At 47.6% G+C, this 27,652-nt stretch overlaps 1 protein-coding gene across 1 annotated transcript in view; it reads left to right on the top strand.

Moving 5' to 3' along the window:
- The window catches only part of LOC135521059 (protein TMEPAI-like), a 100,563-nt gene that overhangs the window by 49,070 nt on the left and 23,841 nt on the right, over window positions 1-27,652 (top strand). Inside the window, exon 4 of the mRNA XM_064946985.1 lies at window positions 24,830-25,344. Coding sequence (XP_064803057.1) covers window positions 24,830-25,344 — 515 coding nt within the window. The remainder of the gene's footprint in view (window positions 1-24,829; window positions 25,345-27,652) is intronic.

Genomic DNA, 27,652 nt, shown 5'->3' with positions numbered 1-27,652 from the left:
TAATGAATCCCACTGGATCCAATCTGTTTAGTAATGGATCCCACTGGATCCAATCTGTTTAGTAATGGATCCCACTGGATCCAATCTGTTTAGTAATGGATCCCACTGGATCCAATCTGTTTAGTAATGGATCCCACTGGATCCAATCTGTTTAGTAATGGATCCCACTGGACCCAATCTGTTTAGTAATGGATCCCACTGGATCCAATCTGTTTAGTAATGGATCCCACTGGATCCAATCTGTTTAGTAATGGACCCCACTGGATCCAATCTGTTTAGTAATGGATCCCACTGGATCCAATATGTTTAGTAATGGATCCCACTGGATCCAATATGTTTAGTAATGGATCCCACTGGATCCAATCTGTTTAGTAATGGATCCAATCTGTTTTGTAATGTATCCCACTGGATCCAAGCTGTTTTGTAATGGATCCCACTGAATCCAATCTGTTTCTTAATGGATCCCACTGGACCCAATCTGTTTAGTAATGGATCCCACTGGATCCAATCTGTTTAGTAATGGATCCCACTGGATCCAATCTGTTTAGTAATGGACCCAACTGGATCCAATCTGTTTAGTAATGGATCCAATCTGTTTAGTAATGGATCCAATCTGTTTAGTAATGGATCCCACTGGATCCAATCTGTTTAGTAATGGACCCAACTGGATCCAATCTGTTTAGTAATGGATCCAATCTGTTTAGTAATGGACCCAATCTGGTTAGTAATGGACCCCACTGGATCCAATCTGTTTAGTAATGGACCCCACTGGATCCAATCTGTTTAGTAATGGACCCCACTGGATCCAATCTGGTTAGTAATGGATCCCACTGGATCCAATCTGTTTAGTAATGGATCCCACTGGACCCAATCTGTTTAGTAATGGATCCAATCTGTTTAGTAATGGACCCAATCTGGTTAGTAATGGATCCAATCTGTTTAGTAATGGATCCCACTGGATCCAATCTGTTTAGTAATGGATCCAATCTGTTTAGTAATGGATCCAATCTGTTTAGTAATGGATCCAATATGTTTAGTAATGGACCCCACTGGATCCAATCTGTTTAGTAATGGACCCCACTGGATCCAATCTGTTTAGTAGTGGATCCCACTGGATCCAAGCTGTTTAGTAATGGACCCACTGGATCAAATATGTTTAGTAATGGATCCAATCTGTTTAGTAATGGATCCAATCTGTTTAGTAATGGATCCAATCTGTTTAGTAATGGATCCAATCTGTTTAGAAATGGATCCAATCTGTTTAGTAATGGATCCAATATGTTTAGTAATGGACCCCACTGGATCCAATCTGTTTAGTAATGGATCCCACTGGATCCAATATGTTTAGTAATGGTTCCAATCTGTTTAGTAATGGATCCCACTGGATCCAATCTGTTTAGTAATGGATCCAACTGGATCCAATCTGTTTAGTAATGGATCCCACTGGATCCAAGCTGTTTAGTAATGGATCCCACTGGATCCAAGCTGTTTAGTAATGGATCCAATCTGTTTAGTAATGGATCCCACTGGATCCAAGCTGTTTAGTAATGGACCCACTGGATCCAAGCTGTTTAGTAATGGACCCACTGGATCCAATCTGTTTAGTAATGGACCCCACTGGATCCATGCTGTTTAGTAATGGATCCCACTGGATCCAAGCTGTTTAGTAATGGATCCCACTGGATCCAATCTGTTTAGTAATGGATCCCACTGGATCCAATCTGTTTAGTAATGGATCCCACTGGATCCATGCTGTTTAGTAATGGATCCCACTGGATCCAATCTGTTTAGTAATGGACCCCACTGGATCCAATCTGTTTAGTAATGGATCCCACTGGATCCAAGCTGTTTAGTAATGGATCCAACTGGATCCAAGCTGTTTAGTAAAGGATCCCACTGGATCCAATCTGTTTAGTAATGGATCCCACTGGACCCAATCTGTTTAGTAATGGACCCAATCTGTTTAGTAATGGATCCCACTGGATCCAATCTGTTTAGTAATGGACCCCACTGGATCCAATCTGTTTAGTAATGGATCCCACTGGATCCAATATGTTTAGTAATGGATCCCACTGGATCCAATCTGTTTAGTAATGGATCCCACTGGATCCAATCTGTTTAGTAATGAATCCCACTGGATCCAATCTGTTTTGTAATGGATCCCACTGGATCCAAGCTGTTTTGTAATGGATCCCACTGGATCCAATCTGTTTCTTAATGGATCCCACTGGACCCAATCTATTTAGTAATGGACCCAATCTGTTTAGTAATGGATCCCACTGGATCCAATCTGTTTAGTAATGGATCCCACTGGATCCAATCTGTTTAGTAATGGATCCCACTGGATCCAATCTGTTTAGTAATGGATCCCACTGGATCCAATCTGTTTAGTAATGGATCCCACTGGACCCAATCTGTTTAGTAATGGATCCCACTGGATCCAATCTGTTTAGTAATGGATCCCACTGGATCCAATCTGTTTAGTAATGGACCCCACTGGATCCAATCTGTTTAGTAATGGATCCCACTGGATCCAATATGTTTAGTAATGGATCCCACTGGATCCAATCTGTTTAGTAATGGATCCCACTGGATCCAATCTGTTTAGTAATGAATCCCACTGGATCCAATCTGTTTTGTAATGGATCCCACTGGATCCTTGCTGTTTTGTAATGGATCCCACTGAATCCAATCTGTTTCTTAATGGATCCCACTGGACCCAATCTGTTTAGTAATGGATCCCACTGGATCCAATCTGTTTAGTAATGGATCCCACTGGATCCAGTCTGTTTAGTAATGGATCCCACTGGTTCCAATCTATTTAGTAATGGATCCAATCTGTTTAGTAATGGATCCCACTGGATCCAATCTGTTTAGTAATGGATCCCACTGGATCCAAGCTGTTTAGTAATGGATCCCACTGGATCCAAGCTGTTTAGTAATGGATCCCACTGGATCCAATCTGTTTAGTAATGGATCCCACTGGATCCAATCTGTTTAGTAATGGATCCCACTGGATCCAAGCTGTTTAGTAATGGATCCCACTGGATCCAATCTGTTTAGTAATGGATCCCACTGGATCCAATCTGTTTAGTAATCACAGAAACATACAGGAACTCAAATCCTTCTGTTCACCGGATTTAGAATTCCTCACAATCAAATGTAGACCGCATTATCTACCAAGAGAATTCTCTTCGATTATAATCACAGCCGTATATATTCCCCCCCCAAGCAGACACATCGATGGCTCTGAACTAACTTTATTGGACTCTTTGCAAACTGGAATCCATACATCCTGAGGCTGCATTCATTGTAGCTGGGGATTTTAACAAGGCTAATCTGAAAACAAGACTCCCTAAATTGTATCAGCATATCGATTGCGCCATCAGGGCTGGCAAAACCTTGGATCATTGTTATTCTAACTTCCGCGACGCATATAAGGCCCTGCCCTGCCCTCCTTTCGGAAAAGCTGACCACGACTCCATTTTGCTGATACCTGCCTACAGACAGAAACTAAAACAAGAAGCTCCCATGCTGAGGTCTGTCCAACGCTGGTCCGACCAATCTGATTCCACACTCCAAGCCTGCTTCCATCACGTGGACTGGGACATGTTTCGTATTGCGTCAGACAATAACATTGACGAATACGCTGATTCGGTGTGCGAGTTCATTAGAACGTGCGTTGAAGATGTCGTTCCCATAGCAACGATTAAAACATTCCCTAACCAGAAACCGTGGATTGATGGCAGCATTCGCGTGAAACTGAAAGCGCGAACCACTGCTTTTAATCAGGGCAAGGTGACTGGTAACATGACTGAATACAAACAGTGCAGCTATTCCCTCCGCAAGGCTATCAAACAAGCTAAGCGTCAGTATAGAGACAAAGTAGAATCTCAATTCAACGGCTCAGACACAAGAGGTATGTGGCAGGGTCTACAGTCAATCACGGACTACAAGAAGAAATCCAGCCCAGTCACGGACCAGGATGTCTTGCTCCCAGGCAGACTAAATAACTTTTTTGCCCGCTTTGAGGACAATACAGTGCCACTGACACGGCCTGCAATGAAAACATGCGGTCTCTCCTTCACTGCAGCCGAGGTGAGTAAAACATTTAAACGTGTTAACCCTCGCAAGGCTGCAGGCCCAGACGGCATCCCCAGCCGCGCCCTCAGAGCATGCGCAGACCAGCTGGCTGGTGTGTTTACGGACATATTCAATCAATCCCTATCCCAGTCTGCTGTTCCCACATGCTTCAAGAGGGCCACCATTGTTCCTGTTCCCAAGAAAGCTAAGGTAACTGAGCTAAACGACTACCGCCCCGTAGCACTCACTTCCGTCATCATGAAGTGCTTTGAGAGACTAGTCAAGGACCATATCACCTTCACCCTACCTGACACCCTAGACCCACTCCAATTTGCCTTCTGCCCAAATAGGTCCACAGACGACACAATCTCAACCACACTGCCCTAACCCATCTGGACAAGAGGAATACCTATGTGAGAATGCTGTTCATCGACTACAGCTCGGCATTTAACACCATAGTACCCTCCAAGCTCGTCATCAAGCTCGAGACCCTGGGTCTCGACCCCGCCCTGTGCAACTGAGTACTGGACTTCCTGACGGACCGCCCCCAGGTGGTGAGGGTAGGCAACAACATCTCCACCCCGCTGATCCTCAACACTGGGGCCCCACAAGGGTGCGTTCTGAGCCCTCTGCTGTACTCCCTGTTCACCCACGACTGCGTGGCCATGCACGCCTCCAACTCAATCATCAAGTTTGCGGACGACACAACAGTGGTAGGCTTGATTACCAACAACGACGAGACGGCCTACAGGGAGGAGGTGAGGGCCCTCGGAGTGTGGTGTCAGGACAATAACATCACACTCAACGTCAACAAAACTAAGGAGATGATTGTGGACTTCAGGAAACAGCAGAGGGAACACCCCCCTATCCACATCGATGGAACAGTAGTGGAGAGGGTAGTAAGTTTTAAGTTCCTCGGCATACACATCACAGACAAACTGAATTGGTCCACCCACACAGACAGCATCGTGAAGAAGGCGCAGCAGCGCCTCTTCAACCTCAGGAGGCTGAAGAAATTTGGCTTGTCACCAAAAGCACTCACAAACTTCTACAGATGCACAATCGAGAGCATCCTGGCGGGCTGTATCACCGCCTGGTACGGCAACTGCTTCGCCCACAACCGTAAGGCTCTCCAGAGGGTAGTGAGGTCTGCACAACGCATCACCGGGGGCAAACTACCTGCCCTCCAGGACACCTACACCACCCGATGTTACAGGAAGGCCATAAAGATCATCAAGGACAACAACCACCCGAGCCACTGCCTGTTCACCCCGCTATCATCCAGAAGGCGAGGTCAGTACAGGTGCATCAAAGCTGGGACCGAGAGACTGAAAAACAGCTTCTATCTCAAGGCCATCAGACTGTTAAACAGCCACCACTAACATTGAGTGGCTGCTACCAACACACTGACTCAACTCCAGCCACTTTAATAATGGGAATTGATGGGAAATGATGTAAAATATATCACTACTTTAAACCACTTTAAACAATGCTACCAAATATAATGTTTACATACCCTACATTATTCATCTCATATGTATACGTATATACTGTACTCTATATCATCGACTGCATCCTTATGTAATACATGTATCACTAGCCACTTTAACTATGCCACTTTGTTTACATACTCATCTCATATGTATATACTGTACTCGATACCATCTACTGTATCTTGCCTATGCTGCTGTGCACCATCACTCATTCATATATTTATGTACATATTCTTTATCCACTTACACTGTTTATAAGAAATTAGTTTTGAAATTGTTAGTTAGATTACTTGTTGGTTATTACTGCATTGTCGGAACTAGAAGCACAAGCATTTCGCTACACTCGCATTAACATCCGCTAACCATGTGTATGTGACAAATAAAATTTGATTTGATTTGATAATCGACCCCACTGGATCTAGATGGTCTGTCTGTCTGTGTCTAGGACTAGGTGGTGTATCTGTCTGTGTCTAGGACTAGGTGGTGTATCTGTCTGTGTCTAGGACTAGGTGGTGTATCTGTCTATCTGTCTGTGTCTAGGACTAGGTGGTGTATCTGTCTGTGTCTAGGACTAGGTGGTGTATCTGTCTGTCTGTGTCTAGGACTAGGTGGTGTATCTGTCTGTGTCTAGGACTAGGTGGTGTATCTGTCTGTGTCTAGGACTAGGTGGTGTATCTGTCTGTGTCTAGGACTAGGTGGTGTATCTGTCTGTGTCTAGGACTAGGTGGTGTATCTGTCTGTGTCACTAGGTGGTGTATCTGTCTGTGTCTAGGACTAGGTGGTGTATCTGTCTGTGTCTAGGACTAGGTGGTGTATCTGTCTATCTGTCTGTGTCTAGGACTAGGTGGTGTATCTGTCTGTGTCTAGGACTAGGTGGTGTATCTGTCTGTGTCTAGGACTAGGTGGTGTATCTGTCTGTGTCTAGGACTAGGTGGTGTATCTGTCTGTGTCTAGGACTAGGTGGTGTATCTGTCTGTGTCTAGGACTAGGTGGTGTATCTGTCTGTGTCTAGGACTAGGTGGTGTTTCTGTCTGTGTCTAGGACTAGGTGGTGTATCTGTCTGTGTCTAGGACTAGGTGGTGTTTCTGTCTGTGTCTAGGACTAGGTGGTGTGTCTGTCTATCTGTCTGTGTCTAGGACTAGGTGGTGTATCTGTCTGTGTCTAGGACTAGGTGGTGTATCTGTCTGTGTCTAGGACTAGGTGGTGTATCTGTCTGTGTCTAGGACTAGGTGGTGTATCTGTCTATCTGTCTGTGTCTAGGACTAGGTGGTGTATCTGTCTGTCTGTCTGTCTGTGTCTAGGACTAGGTGGTGTATCTGTCTGTGTCTAGGACTAGGTGGTGTATCTGTCTGTGTCTAGGACTAGGTGGTGTATCTGTCTGTCTGTGTCTAGGACTAGGTGGTGTATCTGTCTGTCTGTGTCTAGGACTAGGTGGTGTATCTGTCTGTGTCTAGGACTAGGTGGTGTATCTGTCTGTGTCTAGGACTAGGTGGTGTATCTGTCTGTGTCTAGGACTAGGTGGTGTATCTGTCTGTGTCTAGGACTAGGTGGTGTATCTGTCTGTCTAGGACTAGGTGGTGTATCTGTCTATCTGTCTGTGTCTAGGACTAGGTGGTGTGTCTGTCTGTGTCTAGGACTAGGTGGTGTATCTGTCTGTGTCTAGGACTAGGTGGTGTATCTGTCTATCTGTCTGTGTCTAGGACTAGGTGGTGTATCTGTCTGTCTAGGACTAGGTGGTGTGTCTGTCTGTCTGTGTCTAGGACTAGGTGGTGTATCTGTCTGTCTGTGTCTAGGACTAGGTGGTGTGTCTGTCTGTGTCTAGGACTAGGTGGTGTATCTGTCTGTGTCTAGGACTAGGTGGTGTATCTGTCTGTGTCTAGGACTAGGTGGTGTATCTGTCTGTGTCTAGGACTAGGTGGTGTATCTGTCTGTGTCTAGGACTAGGTGGTGTGTCTGTCTGTGTCTAGGACTAGGTGGTGTATCTGTCTGTGTCACTAGGTGGTGTATCTGTCTGTCTGTGTCTAGGACTAGGTGGTGTATCTGTCTGTGTCTAGGTGGTGTGTCTGTCTGTGTCTAGGACTAGGTGGTGTTTCTGTCTGTGTCTAGGACTAGGTGGTGTATCTGTCTGTGTCTAGGTGGTGTGTCTGTCTGTGTCTAGGACTAGGTGGTGTTTCTGTCTGTGTCTAGGACTAGGTGGTGTGTCTGTCTGTGTCTAGGACTAGGTGGTGTATCTGTCTGTGTCTAGGACTAGGTGGTGTATCTGTCTATCTGTCTGTGTCTAGGACTAGGTGGTGTGTCTGTCTGTGTCTAGGACTAGGTGGTGTATCTGTCTGTGTCTAGGACTAGGTGGTGTGTCTGTCTGTGTCTAGGACTAGGTGGTGTATCTGTCTGTGTCTAGGACTAGGTGGTGTATCTGTCTGTGTCTAGGACTAGGTGGTGTATCTGTCTGTGTCTAGGACTAGGTGGTGTGTCTGTCTGTGTCTAGGACTAGGTGGTGTATCTGTCTGTGTCTAGGACTAGGTGGTGTATCTGTCTATCTGTCTGTGTCTAGGACTAGGTGGTAGGTCTGTGTCTAGGACTGGTGGTGTATGTCTGTCTGTCTAGGACTAGGTGGTGTATCTGTCTGTGTCTAGGACTAGGTGGTGTGTCTGTCTGTGTCTAGGACTAGGTGGTGTATCTGTCTGTGTCTAGGACTAGGTGGTGTATCTGTCTGTGTCTAGGACTAGGTGGTGTATCTGTCTGTGTCTAGGACTAGGTGGTGTATCTGTCTGTGTCTAGGACTAGGTGGTGTATCTGTCTGTGTCTAGGACTAGGTGGTGTATCTGTCTGTCTGTGTCTAGGACTAGGTGGTGTATCTGTCTATCTGTCTGTGTCTAGGACTAGGTGGTGTGTCTGTCTGTGTCTAGGACTAGGTGGTGTATCTGTCTGTGTCTAGGACTAGGTGGTGTATCTGTCTATCTGTCTGTGTCTAGGACTAGGTGGTGTATCTGTCTGTCTAGGACTAGGTGGTGTGTCTGTCTGTCTGTGTCTAGGACTAGGTGGTGTATCTGTCTGTCTGTGTCTAGGACTAGGTGGTGTGTCTGTCTGTGTCTAGGACTAGGTGGTGTATCTGTCTGTGTCTAGGACTAGGTGGTGTATCTGTCTGTGTCTAGGACTAGGTGGTGTATCTGTCTGTGTCTAGGACTAGGTGGTGTATCTGTCTGTGTCTAGGACTAGGTGGTGTGTCTGTCTGTGTCTAGGACTAGGTGGTGTATCTGTCTGTGTCTAGGACTAGGTGGTGTATCTGTGTCACTAGGTGGTGTATCTGTCTGTCTGTGTGGTGTATCTGTCTGTGTCTAGGACTAGGTGGTGTATCTGTCTGTGTCTAGGTGGTGGTGTCTGTCTGTGTCTAGGACTAGGTGGTGTTTCTGTCTGTGTCTAGGACTAGGTGGTGTATCTGTCTGTGTCTAGGTGGTGTGTCTGTCTGTGTCTAGGACTAGGTGGTGTTTCTGTCTGTGTCTAGGACTAGGTGGTGTCTGTCTGTCTGTCTGTGTCTAGGACTAGGTGGTGTATCTGTCTGTGTCTAGGACTAGGTGGTGTATCTGTCTGTCTGTCTGTGTCTAGGACTAGGTGGTGTGTCTGTCTGTGTCTAGGACTAGGTGGTGTATCTGTCTGTGTCTAGGACTAGGTGGTGTATCTGTCTGTGTCTAGGACTAGGTGGTGTATCTGTCTGTGTCTAGGACTAGGTGGTGTATCTGTCTGTGTCTAGGACTAGGTGGTGTGTCTGTCTGTGTCTAGGACTAGGTGGTGTATCTGTCTGTGTCTAGGACTAGGTGGTGTATCTGTCTGTGTCTAGGACTGGTGTATCTGTCTGTCTGTGTCTAGGACTAGGTGGTGTATCTGTCTGTGTCTAGGACTAGGTGGTGTATCTGTCTGTGTCTAGGACTAGGTGGTGTATCTGTCTGTGTCTAGGACTAGGTGGTGTATCTGTCTGTGTCTAGGACTAGGTGGTGTATCTGTCTGTGTCTAGGACTAGGTGGTGTGTCTGTCTGTGTCTAGGACTAGGTGGTGTATCTGTCTGTGTCTAGGACTAGGTGGTGTGTCTGTCTGTGTCTAGGACTAGGTGGTGTATCTGTGTCTAGGACTAGGTGGTGTATCTGTGTCTAGGACTAGGTGGTGTATCTGTCTGTGTCTAGGACTAGGTGGTGTGTCTGTCTGTGTCTAGGACTAGGTGGTGTATCTGTCTGTGTCTAGGACTAGGTGGTGTATCTGTCTGTGTCTAGGACTAGGTGGTGTATCTGTCTAGGACTAGGTGGTGTATCTGTCTGTGTCTAGGACTAGGTGGTGTATCTGTCTGTGTCTGTCTGTGTCTAGTCTGTGTCTAGACTAGGTGGTGTATCTGTCTGTGTCTAGGACTAGGTGGTGTGTCTGTCTGTGTCTAGGACTAGGTGGTGTATCTGTCTGTGTCTAGGACTAGGTGGTGTGTCTGTCTGTGTCTAGGACTAGGTGGTGTATCTGTCTGTGTCTAGGACTAGGTGGTGTATCTGTCTGTGTGGTGTATCTAGGACTAGGTGGTGTATCTGTCTGTGTCTAGGACTAGGTGGTGTATCTGTCTGTGTCTAGGACTAGGTGGTGTGTCTGTCTGTGTCTAGGACTAGGTGGTGTGTCTGTGTCTAGGACTAGGTGGTGTATCTGTCTGTCTGTGTCTAGGACTAGGTGGTGTATCTGTCTGTGTCTAGGACTAGGTGGTGTATCTGTCTGTGTCTAGGACTAGGTGGTGTATCTGTCTGTGTCTAGGACTAGGTGGTGTATCTGTCTGTGTCTAGGACTAGGTGGTGTCTGTCTGTGTCTAGGACTAGGTGGTGTATCTGTCTGTGTCTAGGACTAGGTGGTGTATCTGTCTGTGTCTAGGACTAGGTGGTGTATCTGTCTGTGTCTAGGACTAGGTGGTGTATCTGTCTGTGTCTAGGACTAGGTGGTGTGTCTGTCTGTCTGTGTCTAGGACTAGGTGTCTGTGTCTAGGACTAGGTGGTGTATCTGTCTGTCTGTGTCTAGGACTAGGTGGTGTGTCTGTCTGTGTCTAGGACTAGGTGGTGTATCTGTCTGTGTCTAGGACTAGGTGGTGTATCTGTCTGTGTCTAGGACTAGGTGGTGTATCTGTCTGTGTCTAGGACTAGGTGGTGTATCTGTCTGTGTCTAGGACTAGGTGGTGTATCTGTCTGTGTCTAGGACTAGGTGGTGTATCTGTCTGTGTCTAGGACTAGGTGGTGTATCTGTCTGTGTCTAGGACTAGGTGGTGTATCTGTCTGTGTCTAGGACTAGGTGGTGTATCTGTCTGTGTCTAGGACTAGGTGGTGTATCTGTCTGTGTCTAGGACTAGGTGGTGTATCTGTCTGTCTGTGTCTAGGACTAGGTGGTGTAGTCTGTGTCTAGGACTAGGTGGTGTATCTGTCTGTGTCTAGGACTAGGTGGTGTGTCTGTCTGTGTCTAGGACTAGGTGGTGTTTCTGTCTGTGTCTAGGACTAGGTGGTGTGTCTGTCTGTGTCTAGGACTAGGTGGTGTATCTGTCTGTGTCTAGGACTAGGTGGTGTATCTGTCTATCTGTCTGTGTCTAGGACTAGGTGGTGTGTCTGTCTGTGTCTAGGACTAGGTGGTGTATCTGTCTGTGTCTAGGACTAGGTGGTGTGTCTGTCTGTGTCTAGGACTAGGTGGTGTATCTGTCTGTGTCTAGGACTAGGTGGTGTATCTGTCTGTGTCTAGGACTAGGTGGTGTATCTGTCTGTGTCTAGGACTAGGTGGTGTATCTGTCTGTGTCTAGGACTAGGTGGTGTATCTGTCTGTCTGTGTCTAGGACTAGGTGGTGTATCTGTCTATCTGTCTGTGTCTAGGACTAGGTGGTGTGTCTGTCTGTGTCTAGGACTAGGTGGTGTATCTGTCTGTGTCTAGGACTAGGTGGTGTATCTGTCTGTGTCTAGGACTAGGTGGTGTATCTGTCTGTGTCTAGGACTAGGTGGTGTATCTGTCTGTCTGTGTCTAGGACTAGGTGGTGTATCTGTCTGTGTCTAGGACTAGGACTGGTGTATCTGTCTGTGTCTAGGACTAGGTGGTGTATCTGTCTGTCTGTCTAGGACTAGGTGGTGTATCTGTCTGTGTCTAGGACTCTGTCTGTGTCTAGGACTAGGTGGTGTGTCTGTGTCTAGGACTAGGTGGTGTATCTGTCTGTGTCTAGGACTAGGTGGTGTATCTGTCTGTGTCTAGGACTAGGTGGTGTATCTGTCTGTGTCTAGGACTCTGTCTGTGTCTAGGACTAGGTGGTGTATCTGTCTGTGTCTAGGACTAGGTGGTGTATCTGTCTGTGTCTAGGACTAGGTGGTGTATCTGTCTGTCTGTGTCTAGGACTAGGTGGTGTGTCTGTCTGTGTCTAGGACTAGGTGGTGTATCTGTCTGTGTCTAGGACTAGGTGGTGTATCTGTCTGTGTCTAGGACTAGGTGGTGTATCTGTCTGTGTCTAGGACTAGGTGGTGTCTGTCTGTGTCTAGGACTGGTGGTGTATCTGTCTGTGTCTAGGACTGGTGGTGTCTGTCTGTGTCTAGGACTAGGTGGTGTATCTGTCTGTGTCACTAGGTGGTGTATCTGTCTGTCTGTGTCTAGGACTAGGTGGTGTATCTGTCTGTGTCTAGGTGGTGTGTCTGTCTGTGTCTAGGACTAGGTGGTGTATCTGTCTGTGTCTAGGACTAGGTGGTGTATCTGTCTGTGTCTAGGACTAGGTGGTGTATCTGTCTGTGTCTAGGACTAGGTGGTGTTTCTGTCTGTGTCTAGGACTAGGTGGTGTATCTGTCTGTGTCTAGGACTAGGTGGTGTATCTGTCTGTGTCTAGGACTAGGTGGTGTATCTGTCTGTGTCTGTCTGGTGGTGTATCTGTCTGTGTCTAGGACTAGGTGGTGTGTCTGTCTGTGTCTAGGACTAGGTGGTGTATCTGTCTGTGTCTAGGACTAGGTGGTGTGTCTGTCTGTGTCTGTGTCTAGGACTAGGTGGTGTATCTGTCTGTGTCTAGGACTAGGTGGTGTATCTGTCTGTGTCTAGGACTGGTGGTGTCTGTCTGTGTCTAGGACTAGGTGGTGTTTCTGTCTGTGTCTAGGACTAGGTGGTGTATCTGTCTGTGTCTAGGACTGGTGGTCTGTCTGTGTCTAGGACTAGGTGGTGTATCTGTCTGTGTCTAGGACTAGGTGGTGTGTCTGTCTGTGTCTAGGACTAGGTGGTGTATCTGTCTGTGTCTAGGACTAGGTGGTGTATCTGTCTGTCTGTCTGTGTGTGTCTAGGACTAGGTGGTGTATCTGTCTGTGTCTAGGACTAGGTGGTGTATCTGTCTGTGTCTAGGACTAGGTGGTGTATCTGTGTCTAGGACTAGGTGGTGTATCTGTCTGTGTCTGTCTGTGTCTAGGACTAGGTGGTGTATCTGTCTGTGTCTAGGACTAGGTGGTGTCTGTCTGTCTGTGGTGGTGTATCTGTCTGTGTCTAGGACTAGGTGGTGTGTCTGTCTGTGTCTAGGACTAGGTGGTGTATCTGTCTGTGTCTAGGACTAGGTGGTGTATCTGTCTGTGTCTAGGACTCTGTCTGTGTCTAGGACTAGGTGGTGTATCTGTCTGTGTCTAGGACTAGGTGGTGTATCTGTCTGTGTCTAGGACTAGGTGGTGTGTCTGTCTGTGTCTAGGACTAGGTGGTGTATCTGTCTGTGTCTAGGACTAGGTGGTGTATCTGTCTGTGTCTAGGACTAGGTGGTGTATCTGTCTGTGTCTAGGACTAGGTGGTGTATCTGTCTGTGTCTAGGACTAGGTGGTGTATCTGTCTGTGTCTAGGACTAGGTGGTGTATCTGTCTGTGTCTAGGACTAGGTGGTGTATCTGTCTGTGTCTAGGACTAGGTGGTGTATCTGTCTGTGTCTAGGACTAGGTGGTGTATCTGTCTGTGTCTAGGACTACTAGGTGGTGTATCTGTCTGTCTGTCTAGGACTAGGTGGTGTATCTGTCTGTGTCTAGGACTAGGTGGTGTATCTGTCTGTGTCTAGGACTAGGTGGTGTATCTGTCTGTGTCTAGGACTGTCTGTGTCTAGGACTAGGACTAGGTGGTGTATCTGTCTGTGTCTAGGACTAGGTGGTGTATCTGTCTGTGTCTAGGACTAGGTGGTGTATCTGTCTGTGTCTAGGACTAGGTGGTGTGTCTGTCTGTGTCTAGGACTAGGTGGTGTGTCTGTCTGTCTGTGTCTAGGACTAGGTGGTGTATCTGTGTCTGTCTGTCTGTGTCTAGGACTAGGTGGTGTGTCTGTCTGTGTCTAGGACTAGGTGGTGTATCTGTCTGTGTCTGTCTGTGTCTAGGACTGGTGGTGTATCTGTCTGTGTCTAGGACTAGGTGGTGTATCTGTCTGTGTCTAGGACTAGGTGGTGTGTCTGTCTGTGTCTAGGACTAGGTGGTGTATCTGTCTGTGTCTAGGACTAGGTGGTGTGTCTGTCTGTGTCTAGGACTAGGTGGTGTATCTGTCTGTGTCTAGGACTAGGTGGTGTATCTGTCTGTGTCTAGGACTAGGTGGTGTGTCTGTGTCTAGGACTCTGTCTGTGTCTAGGACTAGGTGGTGTATCTGTCTGTGTCTAGGACTAGGTGGTGTATCTGTGTCTAGGACTAGGTGTGTATCTGTCTGTGTCTAGGACTAGGTGGTGTATCTGTCTGTGTCTAGGACTAGGTGGTGTATCTGTCTGTGTCTAGGACTAGGTGGTGTATCTGTCTGTGTCTAGGACTAGGTGGTGTGTCTGTCTGTGTCTAGGACTAGGTGGTGTATCTGTCTGTGTCTAGGACTAGGTGGTGTATCTGTCTGTGTCTAGGACTAGGTGGTGTGTCTGTCTGTGTCTAGGACTAGGTGGTGTGTCTGTGTCTAGGACTAGGTGGTGTATCTGTCTGTGTCTAGGACTAGGTGGTGTATCTGTCTGTGTCTAGGACTAGGTCTGTCTGTGTCTAGGACTAGGTGGTGTGTCTGTCTGTGTCTAGGACTAGGTGGTGTATCTGTCTGTGTCTAGGACTAGGTGGTGTGTCTGTCTGTGTCTAGGACTAGGTGGTGTATCTGTCTGTGTCTAGGACTAGGTGGTGTATCTGTCTGTGTCTAGGACTAGGTGGTGTATCTGTCTATCTGTCTGTGTCTAGGACTAGGTGGTGTGTCTGTCTGTGTCTAGGACTAGGTGGTGTATCTGTCTGTGTCTAGGACTAGGTGGTGTATCTGTCTGTGTCTAGGACTAGGTGGTGTATCTGTCTGTGTCTAGGACTAGGTGGTGTATCTGTCTGTCTAGGACTAGGTGGTGTATCTGTCTGTGTCTAGGACTAGGTGGTGTATCTGTCTGTGTCTAGGACTAGGTGGTGTATCTGTCTGTGTCTAGGACTAGGTGGTGTATCTGTCTGTGTCTAGGACTAGGTGGTGTATCTGTCTGTGTCTAGGACTAGGTGGTGTATCTGTCTGTGTCTAGGACTAGGTGGTGTATCTGTCTGTGTCTAGGACTAGGTGGTGTATCTGTCTGTGTCTAGGACTAGGTGGTGTATCTGTCTGTGTCTAGGACTAGGTGGTGTATCTGTCTGTGTCTAGGACTAGGTGGTGTGTCTGTCTGTGTCTAGGACTAGGTGGTGTATCTGTCTGTGTCTAGGACTAGGTGGTGTATCTGTCTGTGTCTAGGACTAGGTGGTGTATCTGTCTGTGTCTAGGACTAGGTGGTGTATCTGTCTGTGTCTAGGACTAGGTGGTGTATCTGTCTGTGTCTAGGACTAGGTGGTGTATCTGTCTGTGTCTAGGACTAGGTGGTGTGTCTGTCTGTGTCTAGGACTAGGTGGTGTATCTGTCTGTGTCTAGGACTAGGTGGTGTGTCTGTCTGTGTCTAGGACTAGGTGGTGTATCTGTCTGTGTCTAGGACTAGGTGGTGTATCTGTCTGTGTCTAGGACTAGGTGGTGTGTCTGTCTGTGTCTAGGACTAGGTGGTGTATCTGTCTGTGTCTGTCTGTGGACTAGGTGGTGTATCTGTCTGTGTCTAGGACTAGGTGGTGTATCTGTCTGTGTCTAGGACTAGGTGGTGTATCTGTCTGTGTCTAGGACTAGGTGGTGTATCTGTCTGTCTGTGTCTAGGACTAGGTGGTGTATCTGTCTGTGTCTAGGACTAGGTGGTCTGTAGGACTCTGTCTGTGTCTAGGACTAGGTGGTGTATCTGTCTGTGTCTAGGACTAGGTGGTGTATCTGTCTGTGTCTAGGACTAGGTGGTGTATCTGTCTGTGTCTAGGACTAGGTGGTGTATCTGTCTGTGTCTAGGACTAGGTGGTGTATCTGTCTGTGTCTAGGACTAGGTGGTGTATCTGTCTGTGTCTAGGACTAGGTGGTGTATCTGTCTGTGTCTAGGACTAGGTGGTGTATCTGTTTGTGTCTAGGACTAGGTGGTGTATCTGTCTGTGTCTAGGACTAGGTGGTGTATCTGTCTGTGTCTAGGACTAGGTGGTGTATCTGTCTGTGTCTAGGACTAGGTGGTCTGTCTGTGTCTAGGACTAGGTGGTGTGTCTGTCTGTGTCTAGGACTAGGTGGTGTATCTGTCTGTGTCTAGGACTAGGTGGTGTATCTGTGTCTAGGACTAGGTGGTGTATCTGTCTAGGACTGTCTGTCTGTGTCTAGGACTAGGTGGTGTATCTGTCTGTGTCTAGGACTAGGTGGTGTATCTGTCTGTGTCTAGGACTAGGTGGTGTATCTGTCTGTGTCTAGGACTAGGTGGTGTATCTGTCTGTGTCTAGGACTAGGTGGTGTATCTGTCTGTGTCTAGGACTAGGTGGTGTATCTGTCTGTGTCTAGGACTAGGTGGTGTATCTGTCTGTGTCTAGGACTAGGTGGTGTATCTGTCTGTGTCTAGGACTAGGTGGTGTATCTGTCTGTGTCTAGGACTAGGTGGTGTATCTGTCTGTGTCTAGGACTAGGTGGTGTATCTGTCTGTCTGTGTCTAGGACTAGGTGGTGTATCTGTCTAGGACTAGTGGTGTATCTGTCTAGGACTAGGTGGTGTATCTGTCTGTGTCTAGGACTAGGTGGTGTATCTGTCTGTGTCTAGGACTAGGTGGTGTATCTGTCTGTGTCTAGGACTAGGTGGTGTATCTGTCTGTGTCTAGGACTAGGTGGTGTATCTGTCTGTGTCTAGGACTAGGTGGTGTATCTGTCTGTGTCTAGGACTAGGTGGTGTATCTGTCTGTGTCTAGGACTAGGTGGTGTATCTGTCTGTGTCTAGGACTAGGTGGTGTATCTGTCTGTGTCTAGGACTAGGTGGTGTATCTGTCTGTCTGGACTAGGTGGTCTGGACTAGGTGGTGTATCTGTCTGTGTCTAGGACTAGGTGGTGTATCTGTCTGTGTCTAGGACTAGGTGGTGTATCTGTCTGTGTCTAGGACTAGGTGGTGTATCTGTCTGTGTCTAGGACTAGGTGGTGTATCTGTCTGTGTCTAGGACTAGGTGGTGTATCTGTCTGTCTGTGTCTAGGACTAGGTGGTGTATCTGTCTGTGTCTGTAGGTGGTGTATCTGTCTGTGTCTAGGACTAGGTGGTGTATCTGTCTGTGTCTAGGACTAGGTGGTGTATCTGTCTGTGTCTAGGACTAGGTGGTGTGTCTGTCTGTGTCTAGGACTAGGTGGTGTATCTGTCTGTGTCTAGGACTAGGTGGTGTATCTGTCTGTGTCTAGGACTAGGTGGTGTATCTGTCTGTGTCTAGGACTAGGTGGTGTATCTGTCTGTGTCTAGGACTAGGTGGTGTATCTGTCTGTGTCTAGGACTAGGTGGTGTATCTGTCTAGGACTAGGTGGTGTATCTGTCTGTGTCTAGGACTAGGTGGTGTATCTGTCTGTGTCTAGGACTAGGTGGTGTATCTGTCTGTGTCTAGGACTAGGTGGTGTATCTGTCTGTCTGTGTCTAGGACTAGGTGGTGTATCTGTCTATGTCTAGGACTAGGTGGTGTGTCTGGACTAGGTGGTGTATCTGTCTGTGTCTAGGACTAGGTGGTGTATCTGTCTGTGTCTAGGACTAGGTGGTGTATCTGTCTGTGTCTAGGACTAGGTGGGCATCTGTCTGTGTCTAGTATCTGTCTGTGTCTAGGACTAGGTGGTGTATCTGTCTGTGGTGTATCTGTCTAGGAGGACTAGGTGGTGTATCTGTCTGTGTCTAGGACTAGGTGGTGTATCTGTCTGTGTCTAGGACTAGGTGGTGTGTCTGTCTGTGTCTAGGACTAGGTGGTGTATCTGTCTGTGTCTAGGACTAGGTGGTGTATCTGTCTGTGTCTAGGACTAGGTGGTGTATCTGTCTGTGTCTAGGACTAGGTGGTGTATCTGTCTGTGTCTAGGACTAGGTGGTGTATCTGTCTGTCTGTCTAGGACTAGGTGGTGTATCTGTCTGTGTCTAGGACTAGGTGGTGTATCTGTCTGTGTCTAGGACTAGGTGGTGTATCTGTCTGTCTGTGTCTAGGACTAGGTGGTGTATCTGTCTGTGTCTAGGACTAGGTGGTGTATCTGTCTGTGTCTAGGACTAGGTGGTGTATCTGTCTGTGTCTAGGACTAGGTGGTGTATCTGTCTGTGTCTAGGACTAGGTGGTGTATCTGTCTGTGTCTAGGACTAGGTGGTGTATCTGTCTGTGTCTAGGACTAGGTGGTGTATCTGTCTGTGTCTAGGACTAGGTGGTGTATCTGTCTGTGTCTAGGACTAGGTGGTGTATCTGTCTGTGTCTACTAGGTGGTGTATCTGTCTGTGTGTCTAGGACTAGGTGGTGTATCTGTCTGTGTCTAGGACTAGGTGGTGTATCTGTCTGTGTCTAGGACTAGGTGGTGTATCTGTCTGTGTCTAGGACTAGGTGGTGTATCTGTCTGTGTCTAGGACTAGGTGGTGTGTCTGTCTGTGTCTAGGACTAGGTGGTGTATCTGTCTGTGTCTAGGACTAGGTGGTGTATCTGTCTGTGTCTAGGACTAGGTGGTGTATCTGTCTGTGTCTAGGACTAGGTGGTGTATCTGTCTGTGTCTAGGACTAGGTGGTGTATCTGTCTGTGTCTAGGACTAGGTGGTGTATCTGTCTGTCTGTGTCTAGGACTAGGTGGTGTATCTGTCTGTGTCTAGGACTAGGTGGTGTGTCTGTCTGTGTCTAGGACTAGGTGGTGTATCTGTCTGTCTGTGTCTAGGACTAGGTGGTGTATCTGTCTGTGTCTAGGACTAGGTGGTGTATCTGTCTGTGTCTAGGACTAGGTGGTGTATCTGTCTGTGTCTAGGACTAGGTGGTGTATCTGTCTGTGTCTAGGACTAGGTGGTGTATCTGTCTGTGTCTAGGACTAGGTGGTGTATCTGTCTGTGTCTAGGACTAGGTGGTGTATCTGTCTGTGTCTAGGACTAGGTGGTGTATCTGTCTATCTGTCTGTGTCTAGGACTAGGTGGTGTATCTGTCTGTGTCTAGGACTAGGTGGTGTATCTGTCTGTGTCTAGGACTAGGTGGTGTATCTGTCTGTGTCTAGGACTAGGTGGTGTATCTGTCTGTGTGTCTAGGACTAGGTGGTGTATCTGTCTGTGTCTAGGACTAGGTGGTGTATCTGTTTGTGTCTAGGACTAGGTGGTGTATCTGTCTGTGTCTAGGACTAGGTGGTGTATCTGTCTGTGTCTAGGACTAGGTGGTGTATCTGTCTGTGTCTAGGACTAGGTGGTGTATCTGTCTGTGTCTAGGACTAGGTGGTGTGTCTGTCTGTGTCTAGGACTAGGTGGTGTATCTGTCTGTGTCTAGGACTAGGTGGTGTATCTGTCTAGGACTATGTGGTGTATCTGTCTGTGTCTAGGACTAGGTGGTGTATCTGTCTGTGTCTAGGACTAGGTGGTGTATCTGTCTGTGTCTAGGACTAGGTGGTGTATCTGTCTGTGTCTAGGACTAGGTGGTGTATCTGTCTGTGTCTAGGACTAGGTGGTGTATCTGTGTCTAGGACTAGGTGGTGTATCTGTCTGTGTCTAGGACTAGGTGGTGTATCTGTCTGTGTCTGGACTAGGTGGTGTGTCTGTCTGTGTCTAGGACTAGGTGGTGTATCTGTCTGTGTCTGTGTCTAGGACTAGGTGGTGTATCTGTCTGTCTAGGACTAGGTGGTGTGTCTGTCTGTGTCTAGGACTAGGTGGTGTATCTGTCTGTGTCTAGGACTAGGTGGTGTATCTGTCTGTGTCTAGGACTAGGTGGTGTATCTGTCTGTGTCTAGGACTAGGTGGTGTATCTGTCTGTGTCTAGGACTAGGTGGTGTATCTGTCTGTGTCTAGGACTAGGTGGTGTATCTGTCTATCTGTCTGTGTCTAGGACTAGGTGGTGTATCTGTCTGTGTCTAGGACTAGGTGGTGTATCTGTCTGTGTCTAGGACTAGGTGGTGTATCTGTCTGTGTCTATGACTAGGTGGTGTATCTGTCTGTGTCTAGGACTAGGTGGTGTATCTGTCTGTGTCTAGGACTAGGTGGTGTATCTGTTTGTGTCTAGGACTAGGTGGTGTATCTGTCTGTCTGTGTCTAGGACTAGGTGGTGTGTCTGTCTGTGTCTAGGACTAGGTGGTGTGTCTGTCTAGGACTAGGTGGTGTGTCTGTCTGTGTCTAGGACTAGGTGGTGTATATGTCTGTCTGTGTCTAGGACTAGGTGGTGTATCTGTCTGTGTCTAGGACTAGGTGGTGTATCTGTCTATCTGTCTGTGTCTAGGACTAGGTGGTGTATCTGTCTGTGTCTAGGACTAGGTGGTGTATCTGTCTGTGTCTAGGACTAGGTGGTGTATCTGTCTGTGTCTAGGACTAGGTGGTGTATCTGTCTGTGTCTAGGACTAGGTGGTGTATCTGTCTGTGTCTAGGACTAGGTGGTGTGTCTGTCTGTCTGTGTCTAGGACTAGGTGGTGTATCTGTCTGTGTCTAGGACTAGGTGGTGTTTCTGTCTGTGTCTAGGACTAGGTGGTGTGTCTGTCTGTCTGTGTCTAGGACTAGGTGGTGTATCTGTCTGTGTCTAGGACTAGGTGGTGTATCTGTCTATCTGTCTGTGTCTAGGACTAGGTGGTGTATCTGTCTATGTCTAGGACTAGGTGGTGTGTCTGTCTGTGTCTAGGACTAGGTGGTGTATCTGTCTGTGTCTAGGACTAGGTGGTGTGTCTGTCTGTCTGTGTCTAGGACTAGGTGGTGTGTCTGTCTGTCTGTGTCTAGGACTAGGTGGTGTATCTGTTTGTGTCTAGGACTAGGTGGTGTATCTGTCTGTGTCTAGGACTAGGTGGTGTATCTGTCTGTGTCTAGGACTAGGTGGTGTATCTGTCTGTCTGTGTCTAGGACTAGGTGGTGTATCTGTCTGTCTGTGTCTAGGACTAGGTGGTGTATCTGTCTGTGTCTAGGACTAGGTGGTGTATCTGTCTGTGTCTAGGACTAGGTGGTGTATCTGTCTGTGTCTAGGACTAGGTGGTGTATCTGTCTGTCTAGGACTAGGTGGTGTATCTGTCTGTCTGTGTCTAGGACTAGGTGGTGTATCTGTCTGTTTGTGTCTAGGACTAGGTGGTGTATCTGTCTATCTGTCTGTGTCTAGCACTAGGTGGTGTATCTGTTTGTGTCTAGGACTAGGTGGTGTATCTGTCTGTCTGTGTCTAGCACTAGGTGGTGTGTCTGTCTGTGTCTAGGACTAGGTGGTGTGTCTGTCTGTGTCTAGGACTAGGTGGTGTATCTGTCTGTCTGTGTCTAGGACTAGGTGGTGTGTCTGTCTGTGTCTAGGACTAGGTGGTGTATCTGTCTGTGTCTAGGACTAGGTGGTGTATCTGTTTGTGTCTAGGACTAGGTGGTGTGTCTGTCTGTGTCTAGGACTAGGTGGTGTATCTGTCTGTGTCTAGGACTAGGTGGTGTATCTGTCTGTGTCTAGCACTAGGTGGTGTATCTGTCTGTGTCTAGGACTAGGTGGTGTATCTGTCTGTGTCTAGGACTAGGTGGTGTATCTGTCTGTGTCTAGGACTAGGTGGTGTATCTGTCTGTGTCTAGGACTAGGTGGTCTGTCTGTCTGTGTCTAGGACTAGGTGGTGTGTCTGTCTGTGTCTAGGACTAGGTGGTGTATCTGTCTGTGTCTAGGACTAGGTGGTGTATCTGTCTGTCTAGGACTAGGTGGTGTATCTGTCTATCTGTCTGTGTCTAGGACTAGGTGGTGTATCTGTCTGTGTCTAGGACTAGGTGGTGTATCTGTCTGTGTCTAGGACTAGGTGGTGTGTCTGTCTGTCTGTGTCTAGGACTAGGTGGTGTATCTGTCTGTGTCTAGGACTAGGTGGTGTATCTGTCTGTGTCTAGGACTAGGTGGTGTATCTGTCTGTGTCTAGGACTAGGTGGTGTATCTGTCTATCTGTCTGTGTCTAGGACTAGGTGGTGTATCTGTCTGTCTAGGACTAGGTGGTGTGTCTGTCTGTGTCTAGGACTAGGTGGTGTATCTGTCTGTCTGTCTGTGTCTAGGACTAGGTGGTGTATCTGTCTGTCTGTGTCTAGGACTAGGTGGTGTGTCTGTCTGTGTCTAGGACTAGGTGGTGTATCTGTCTGTGTCTAGGACTAGGTGGTGTATCTGTCTGTGTCTAGGACTAGGTGGTGTATCTGTCTGTGTCTAGGACTAGGTGGTGTGTCTGTCTGTGTCTAGGACTAGGTGGTGTATCTGTCTGTCTCTCTGTGTCTAGGACTAGGTGGTCTATCTGTCTGTGTCTAGGACTAGGTGGTGTATCTGTCTGTCTGTGTCTAGGACTAGGTGGTGTATCTGTTTGTGTCTAGGACTAGGTGGTGTATCTGTCTGTCTGTGTCTAGGACTAGGTGGTGTATCTGTTTGTGTCTAGGACTAGGTGGTGTATCTGTCTGTCTGTGTCTAGGACTAGGTGGTGTATCTGTTTGTGTCTAGGACTAGGTGGTGTATCTGTCTGTGTCTAGGACTAGGTGGTGTATCTGTCTGTCTGTGTCTAGGACTAGGTGGTGTATCTGTTTGTGTCTAGGACTAGGTGGTGTATCTGTCTGTGTCTAGGACTAGGTGGTGTGTCTGTCTGTGTCTAGGACTAGGTGGTGTATCTGTCTGTGTCTAGGACTAGGTGGTGTATCTGTCTGTCTGTGTCTAGGACTAGGTGGTGTGTCTGTCTGTGTCTAGGACTAGGTGGTGTGTCTGTCTGTGTCTAGGACTAGGTGGTGTATCTGTCTGTCTGTCTGTGTCTAGGACTAGGTGGTGTGTCTGTCTGTGTCTAGGACTAGGTGGTGTATCTGTCTGTGTCACTAGGTGGTGTATCTGTCTGTGTCTAGGACTAGGTGGTGTATCTCTCTGTGTCTAGGACTAGGTGGTGTATCTGTCTGTCTGTCTGTGTCTAGGACTAGGTGGTGTATCTGTCTGTGTCTAGGACTAGGTGGTGTATCTGTCTGTGTCTAGGACTAGGTGGTCTGTCTGTCTGTGTCTAGGACTAGGTGGTGTATCTGTCTGTCTGTCTGTGTCTAGGACTAGGTGGTGTATCTGTCTGTGTCTAGGACTAGGTGGTGTATCTGTCTGTGTCTAGGACTAGGTGGTGTATCTGTCTATCTGTCTGTGTCTAGGACTAGGTGGTGTATCTGTCTGTGTCTAGGACTAGGTGGTCTGTCTGTCTGTGTCTAGGACTAGGTGGTGTATCTGTCTGTCTGTCTGTGTCTAGAACTAGGTGGTGTATCTGTCTGTCTAGGACTAGGTGGTGTATCTGTCTGTGTCTAGGACTAGGTGGTGTATCTGTCTATCTGTCTGTGTCTAGGACTAGGTGGTGTATCTGTCTGTGTCTAGGACTAGGTGGTGTGTCTGTCTGTCTGTGTCTAGGACTAGGTGGTGTATCTGTCTGTCTGTGTCTAGGACTAGGTGGTGTGTCTGTCTGTGTCTAGGACTAGGTGGTGTGTCTGTCTGTGTCTAGGACTAGGTGGTGTATCTGTCTGTGTCTAGGACTAGGTGGTGTATCTGTCTGTGTCTAGGTGGTGTGTCTGTCTGTCTGTCTGTGTCTAGGACTAGGTGGTGTATCTGTCTGTGTCTAGGACTAGGTGGTGTATCTGTCTGTGTCTAGGACTAGGTGGTGTATCTGTCTATCTGTCTGTGTCTAGGACTAGGTGGTGTATCTGTCTGTGTCTAGGACTAGGTGGTGTATCTGTCTATCTGTCTGTGTCTAGGACTAGGTGGTGTATCTGTCTGTGTCTAGGACTAGGTGGTGTATCTGTTTGTGTCTAGGACTAGGTGGTGTATCTGTCTGTGTCTAGGACTAGGTGGTGTATCTGTCTGTGTCTAGGACTAGGTGGTGTTTCTGTCTGTGTCTAGGACTAGGTGGTGTATCTGTCTGTGTCTAGGACTAGGTGGTGTATCTGTCTGTGTCTAGGACTAGGTGGTGTATCTGTCTGTGTCTAGGACTAGGTGGTGTGTCTGTCTGTGTCTAGGACTAGGTGGTGTATCTGTCTGTGTCTAGGACTAGGTGGTGTATCTGTCTGTGTCTAGGACTAGGTGGTGTATCTGTCTGTGTCTAGGACTAGGTGGTGTATCTGTCTGTGTCTAGGACTAGGTGGTGTATCTATCTGTGTCTAGGACTAGGTGGTGTATCTGTCTGTGTCTAGGACTAGGTGGTGTATCTGTCTGTCTGTGTCTAGGACTAGGTGGTGTGTCTGTCTGTGTCTAGGACTAGGTGGTGTATCTGTCTGTGTCTAGGACTAGGTGGTGTATCTGTCTGTGTCTAGGACTAGGTGGTGTATCTGTCTGTCTAGGACTAGGTGGTGTATCTGTCTGTGTCTAGGACTAGGTGGTGTATCTGTCTGTGTCTAGGACTAGGTGGTGTATCTGTCTGTGTCTAGGTGGTGTAACTATCTAACCCTCTATCTATCTCTGTGTCTAGGTGGTGTAACTATCTAACCCTCTATCTATCTCTGTGTCTAGGTGGTGTAACTATCTAACCCTCTATCTATCTCTGTGTCTAGGTGGTGTAACCCTCTAACCCTCTTATCTATCTCTGTGTCTAGGTGGTGTAACTATCTAACCCTCTATCTATCTCTGTGTCTAGGTGGTGTAACTATCTAACCCTCTATCTATCTCTGTGTCTAGGTGGTGTAACCCTCTAACCCTCTATCTATCTCTGTGTCTAGGTGGTGTAACTATCTAACCCTCTATCTATCTCTGTGTCTAGGTGGTGTAACCCTCTAACCCTCTATCTATCTCTGTGTCTAGGTGGTGTAACCCTCTAACCCTCTATCTATCTCTGTGTCTAGGTGGTGTATGTGCCCCAGTCCAGGGAGAGGTTCACAGCCCCCTCCTTTATGTACCGGGATCGTTGCAGTCCCTTCCAGCCCACCTACCCCTACCTGCCCCACGACATCCACCTTCCCCCCACCATCTCCCTGTCTGATGGAGAGGAGCCCCCGCCCTACCAGGGCCCCTGCACCTTACAGCTGAGGGACCCAGAGCAGCAGTTGGAGTTAAACAGGGAGTCGGTCAGGGCCCCCCCCAATAGAACCATCTTCCACAGTGAAGTGATAGACATGCACAGTGGAGGGGGGGGAGGGCCGAGACCACCCAGCAGTAACTCTGGTATCAGCGTAGCCAATAGCAGCAGCCACAGACGCATGGAACGCTCGCCTCCGGCATATTGCGATGTGATTGGTCACTTTTTTCACCACCCACACAGCAGTAACCCACTCGGGACCTGGACCGGGGGTGGGACCAGCCAGCAGGGCCAATCAGAAAGCACAATACCTGCCAAGGCCCTGAAAGGGGAGGAGCTGAGGTGAGATGGATGAGGGACTAAGCTGTCTTAGACTCCTCCCCCCTGTAAAGAGGTGTGGCCAATCTCTATATGGACCGGACCGACACTCCCAGGATGCACAACTAAACACAACATTTTCAACCTGCTACTGCTAAACACAACATTATCAACCTGCTACAACTAAACACAACATTACCAACCTGCTACAACTAAACACAACATTATCAACCTACTACAACTAAACACATTATCAACCTGCTACAACTAAACACAGCATTATCGACCTGCTACAACTAAACACAGCATTATCGACCTGCTACAAATAAACACAGCATTATCGACCTGCTGCAAATAAACACAACATTATCGTCCTGCTACAAATATGCACAACATTATCGTCCTGCTACAACTAAACACAACATTATTGACCTGCTACAACTAAACACAGCATTATCGACCTGCTACAAATAAACACAACATTATCGACCTGCTACAACTAAACACAACATTATCGACCTGCTACAACTAAACACAACTTTATCGACCTGCTACAACTAAACACAGCATTGTCGACCTGCTACAACTAAACACAGCATTATCGACCTGCTACAACTAAACACAACATTATCGACCTGCTACAACTAAACACAACATTATTGACCTGCTACAACTAAACACAACATTATCGACCTGCTACAACTAAACACAGTATTATCGACCTGCTACAACTAAACACAACATTATCGACTTGCTACAACTAAACACAACATTATCGACCTGCTACAAATAAACACAACATTATCGACCTGCTACAACTAAACACAGCATTATCGACCTGCTACAACTGAACACAACACAGAGAGGAACCAAGCATAAATACATTTATTTTTTCATTAATTGAAAGTCCGTACTGACCCCGAGCTGGACTGGGTGGTTTTATACAGACCAGGGTCTGTACTGACCCCGAGCTGGACTGGGTGGTTTTATACAGACCAGGGTCTGTACTGACCCCGAGCTGAACTGGGTGGTTTTATACAGACCAGGGTCTGTACTGACCCCGAGCTGGACTGGGGGGTTTTATACAGACCAGGGTCTGTACTGACCCCGAGCTGAACTGGGTGGTTTTATACAGACCAGGGTCTGTACTGACCCCGAGCTGGACTGGGTGGTTTTATACAGACCAGGGTCTGTACTGACCCCGAGCTGAACTGGGGGGTTTTATTCAGATCAGGGTCTGTACACAACCAAGCTGGAGAATGAACGACTCAAACATCCAAATCTTAGTGCCAAGGTTACCGTGGACACAGAGGAGAGGAACTGACTTGTCTATGTAACTAACATTAAAAATAATAAGCGTTATATGAAGTTGCATTGTCTACTTGTTGAAGCGTAAAGAGAGAAACACAAGATGTGATGATGTGTGTTGTTGTCCTGTCAGGAGTGAATTGATTGATTGAACTCTGGCTCCAAAGGTAAGAGCAGATGATAGGGCCTCTTTCTATTGGAGGACCAACAGTCTAGTATCTATCAGTCCTACCACACAGTACACCAGCTACCCTGTAGAACCCAGCCTAGTATCTATCAGTCCTACCACACAGTACACCAGCTACCCTGTAGAACCCAGCCTAGTATCTATCAGTCCCACTACCACACAGTACACCAGCTACCCTGTAGAACCCAGCCTAGTATCTATCAGTCCCACTACCACACAGTACACCAGCTACCCTGTAGAACCCAGCCTAGTATCTATCAGTCCTACCACACAGTACACCAGCTACCCTGTAGAACCCAGCCTAGTATCTATCAGTCCCACTACCACACAGTACACCAGCTACCCTGTAGAACCCAGCCTAGTATCTATCAGTCCCACTACCACACAGTACACCAGCTACCCTGTAGAACCCAGCCTAGTATCTATCAGTCCCACTACCACACAGTACACCAGCTACCCTGTAGAACCCAGCCTAGTATCTATCAGTCCTACCACACAGTACACCAGCTACCCTGTAGAACCCAGCCTAGTATCTATCAGTCCTACCACACAGTACACCAGCTACCCTGTAGAACCCAGCCTAGTATCTATCAGTCCCACTACCACACAGTACACCAGCTACCCTGTAGAACCCAGCCTAGTATCTATCAGTCCCACTACCACACAGTACACCAGCTACCCTGTAGAACCCAGCCTAGTATCTATCAGTCCTACCACACAGTACACCAGCTACCCTGTAGAACCCAGCCTAGTATCTATCAGTCCCACTACCACACAGTACACCGGCTACCCTGTAGAACCCAGCCTAGTATCTATCAGTCCTACCACACAGTACAC

Source organism: Oncorhynchus masou, chromosome 29 (genome assembly GCF_036934945.1).
Source record: "Oncorhynchus masou masou isolate Uvic2021 chromosome 29, UVic_Omas_1.1, whole genome shotgun sequence".
In the NCBI taxonomy this organism is placed as follows: domain Eukaryota; kingdom Metazoa; phylum Chordata; class Actinopteri; order Salmoniformes; family Salmonidae; genus Oncorhynchus; species Oncorhynchus masou.
The sequence above is the reverse complement of the archived record's forward strand: the minus strand, read 5'-3'. Positions and strand labels throughout refer to the sequence as shown.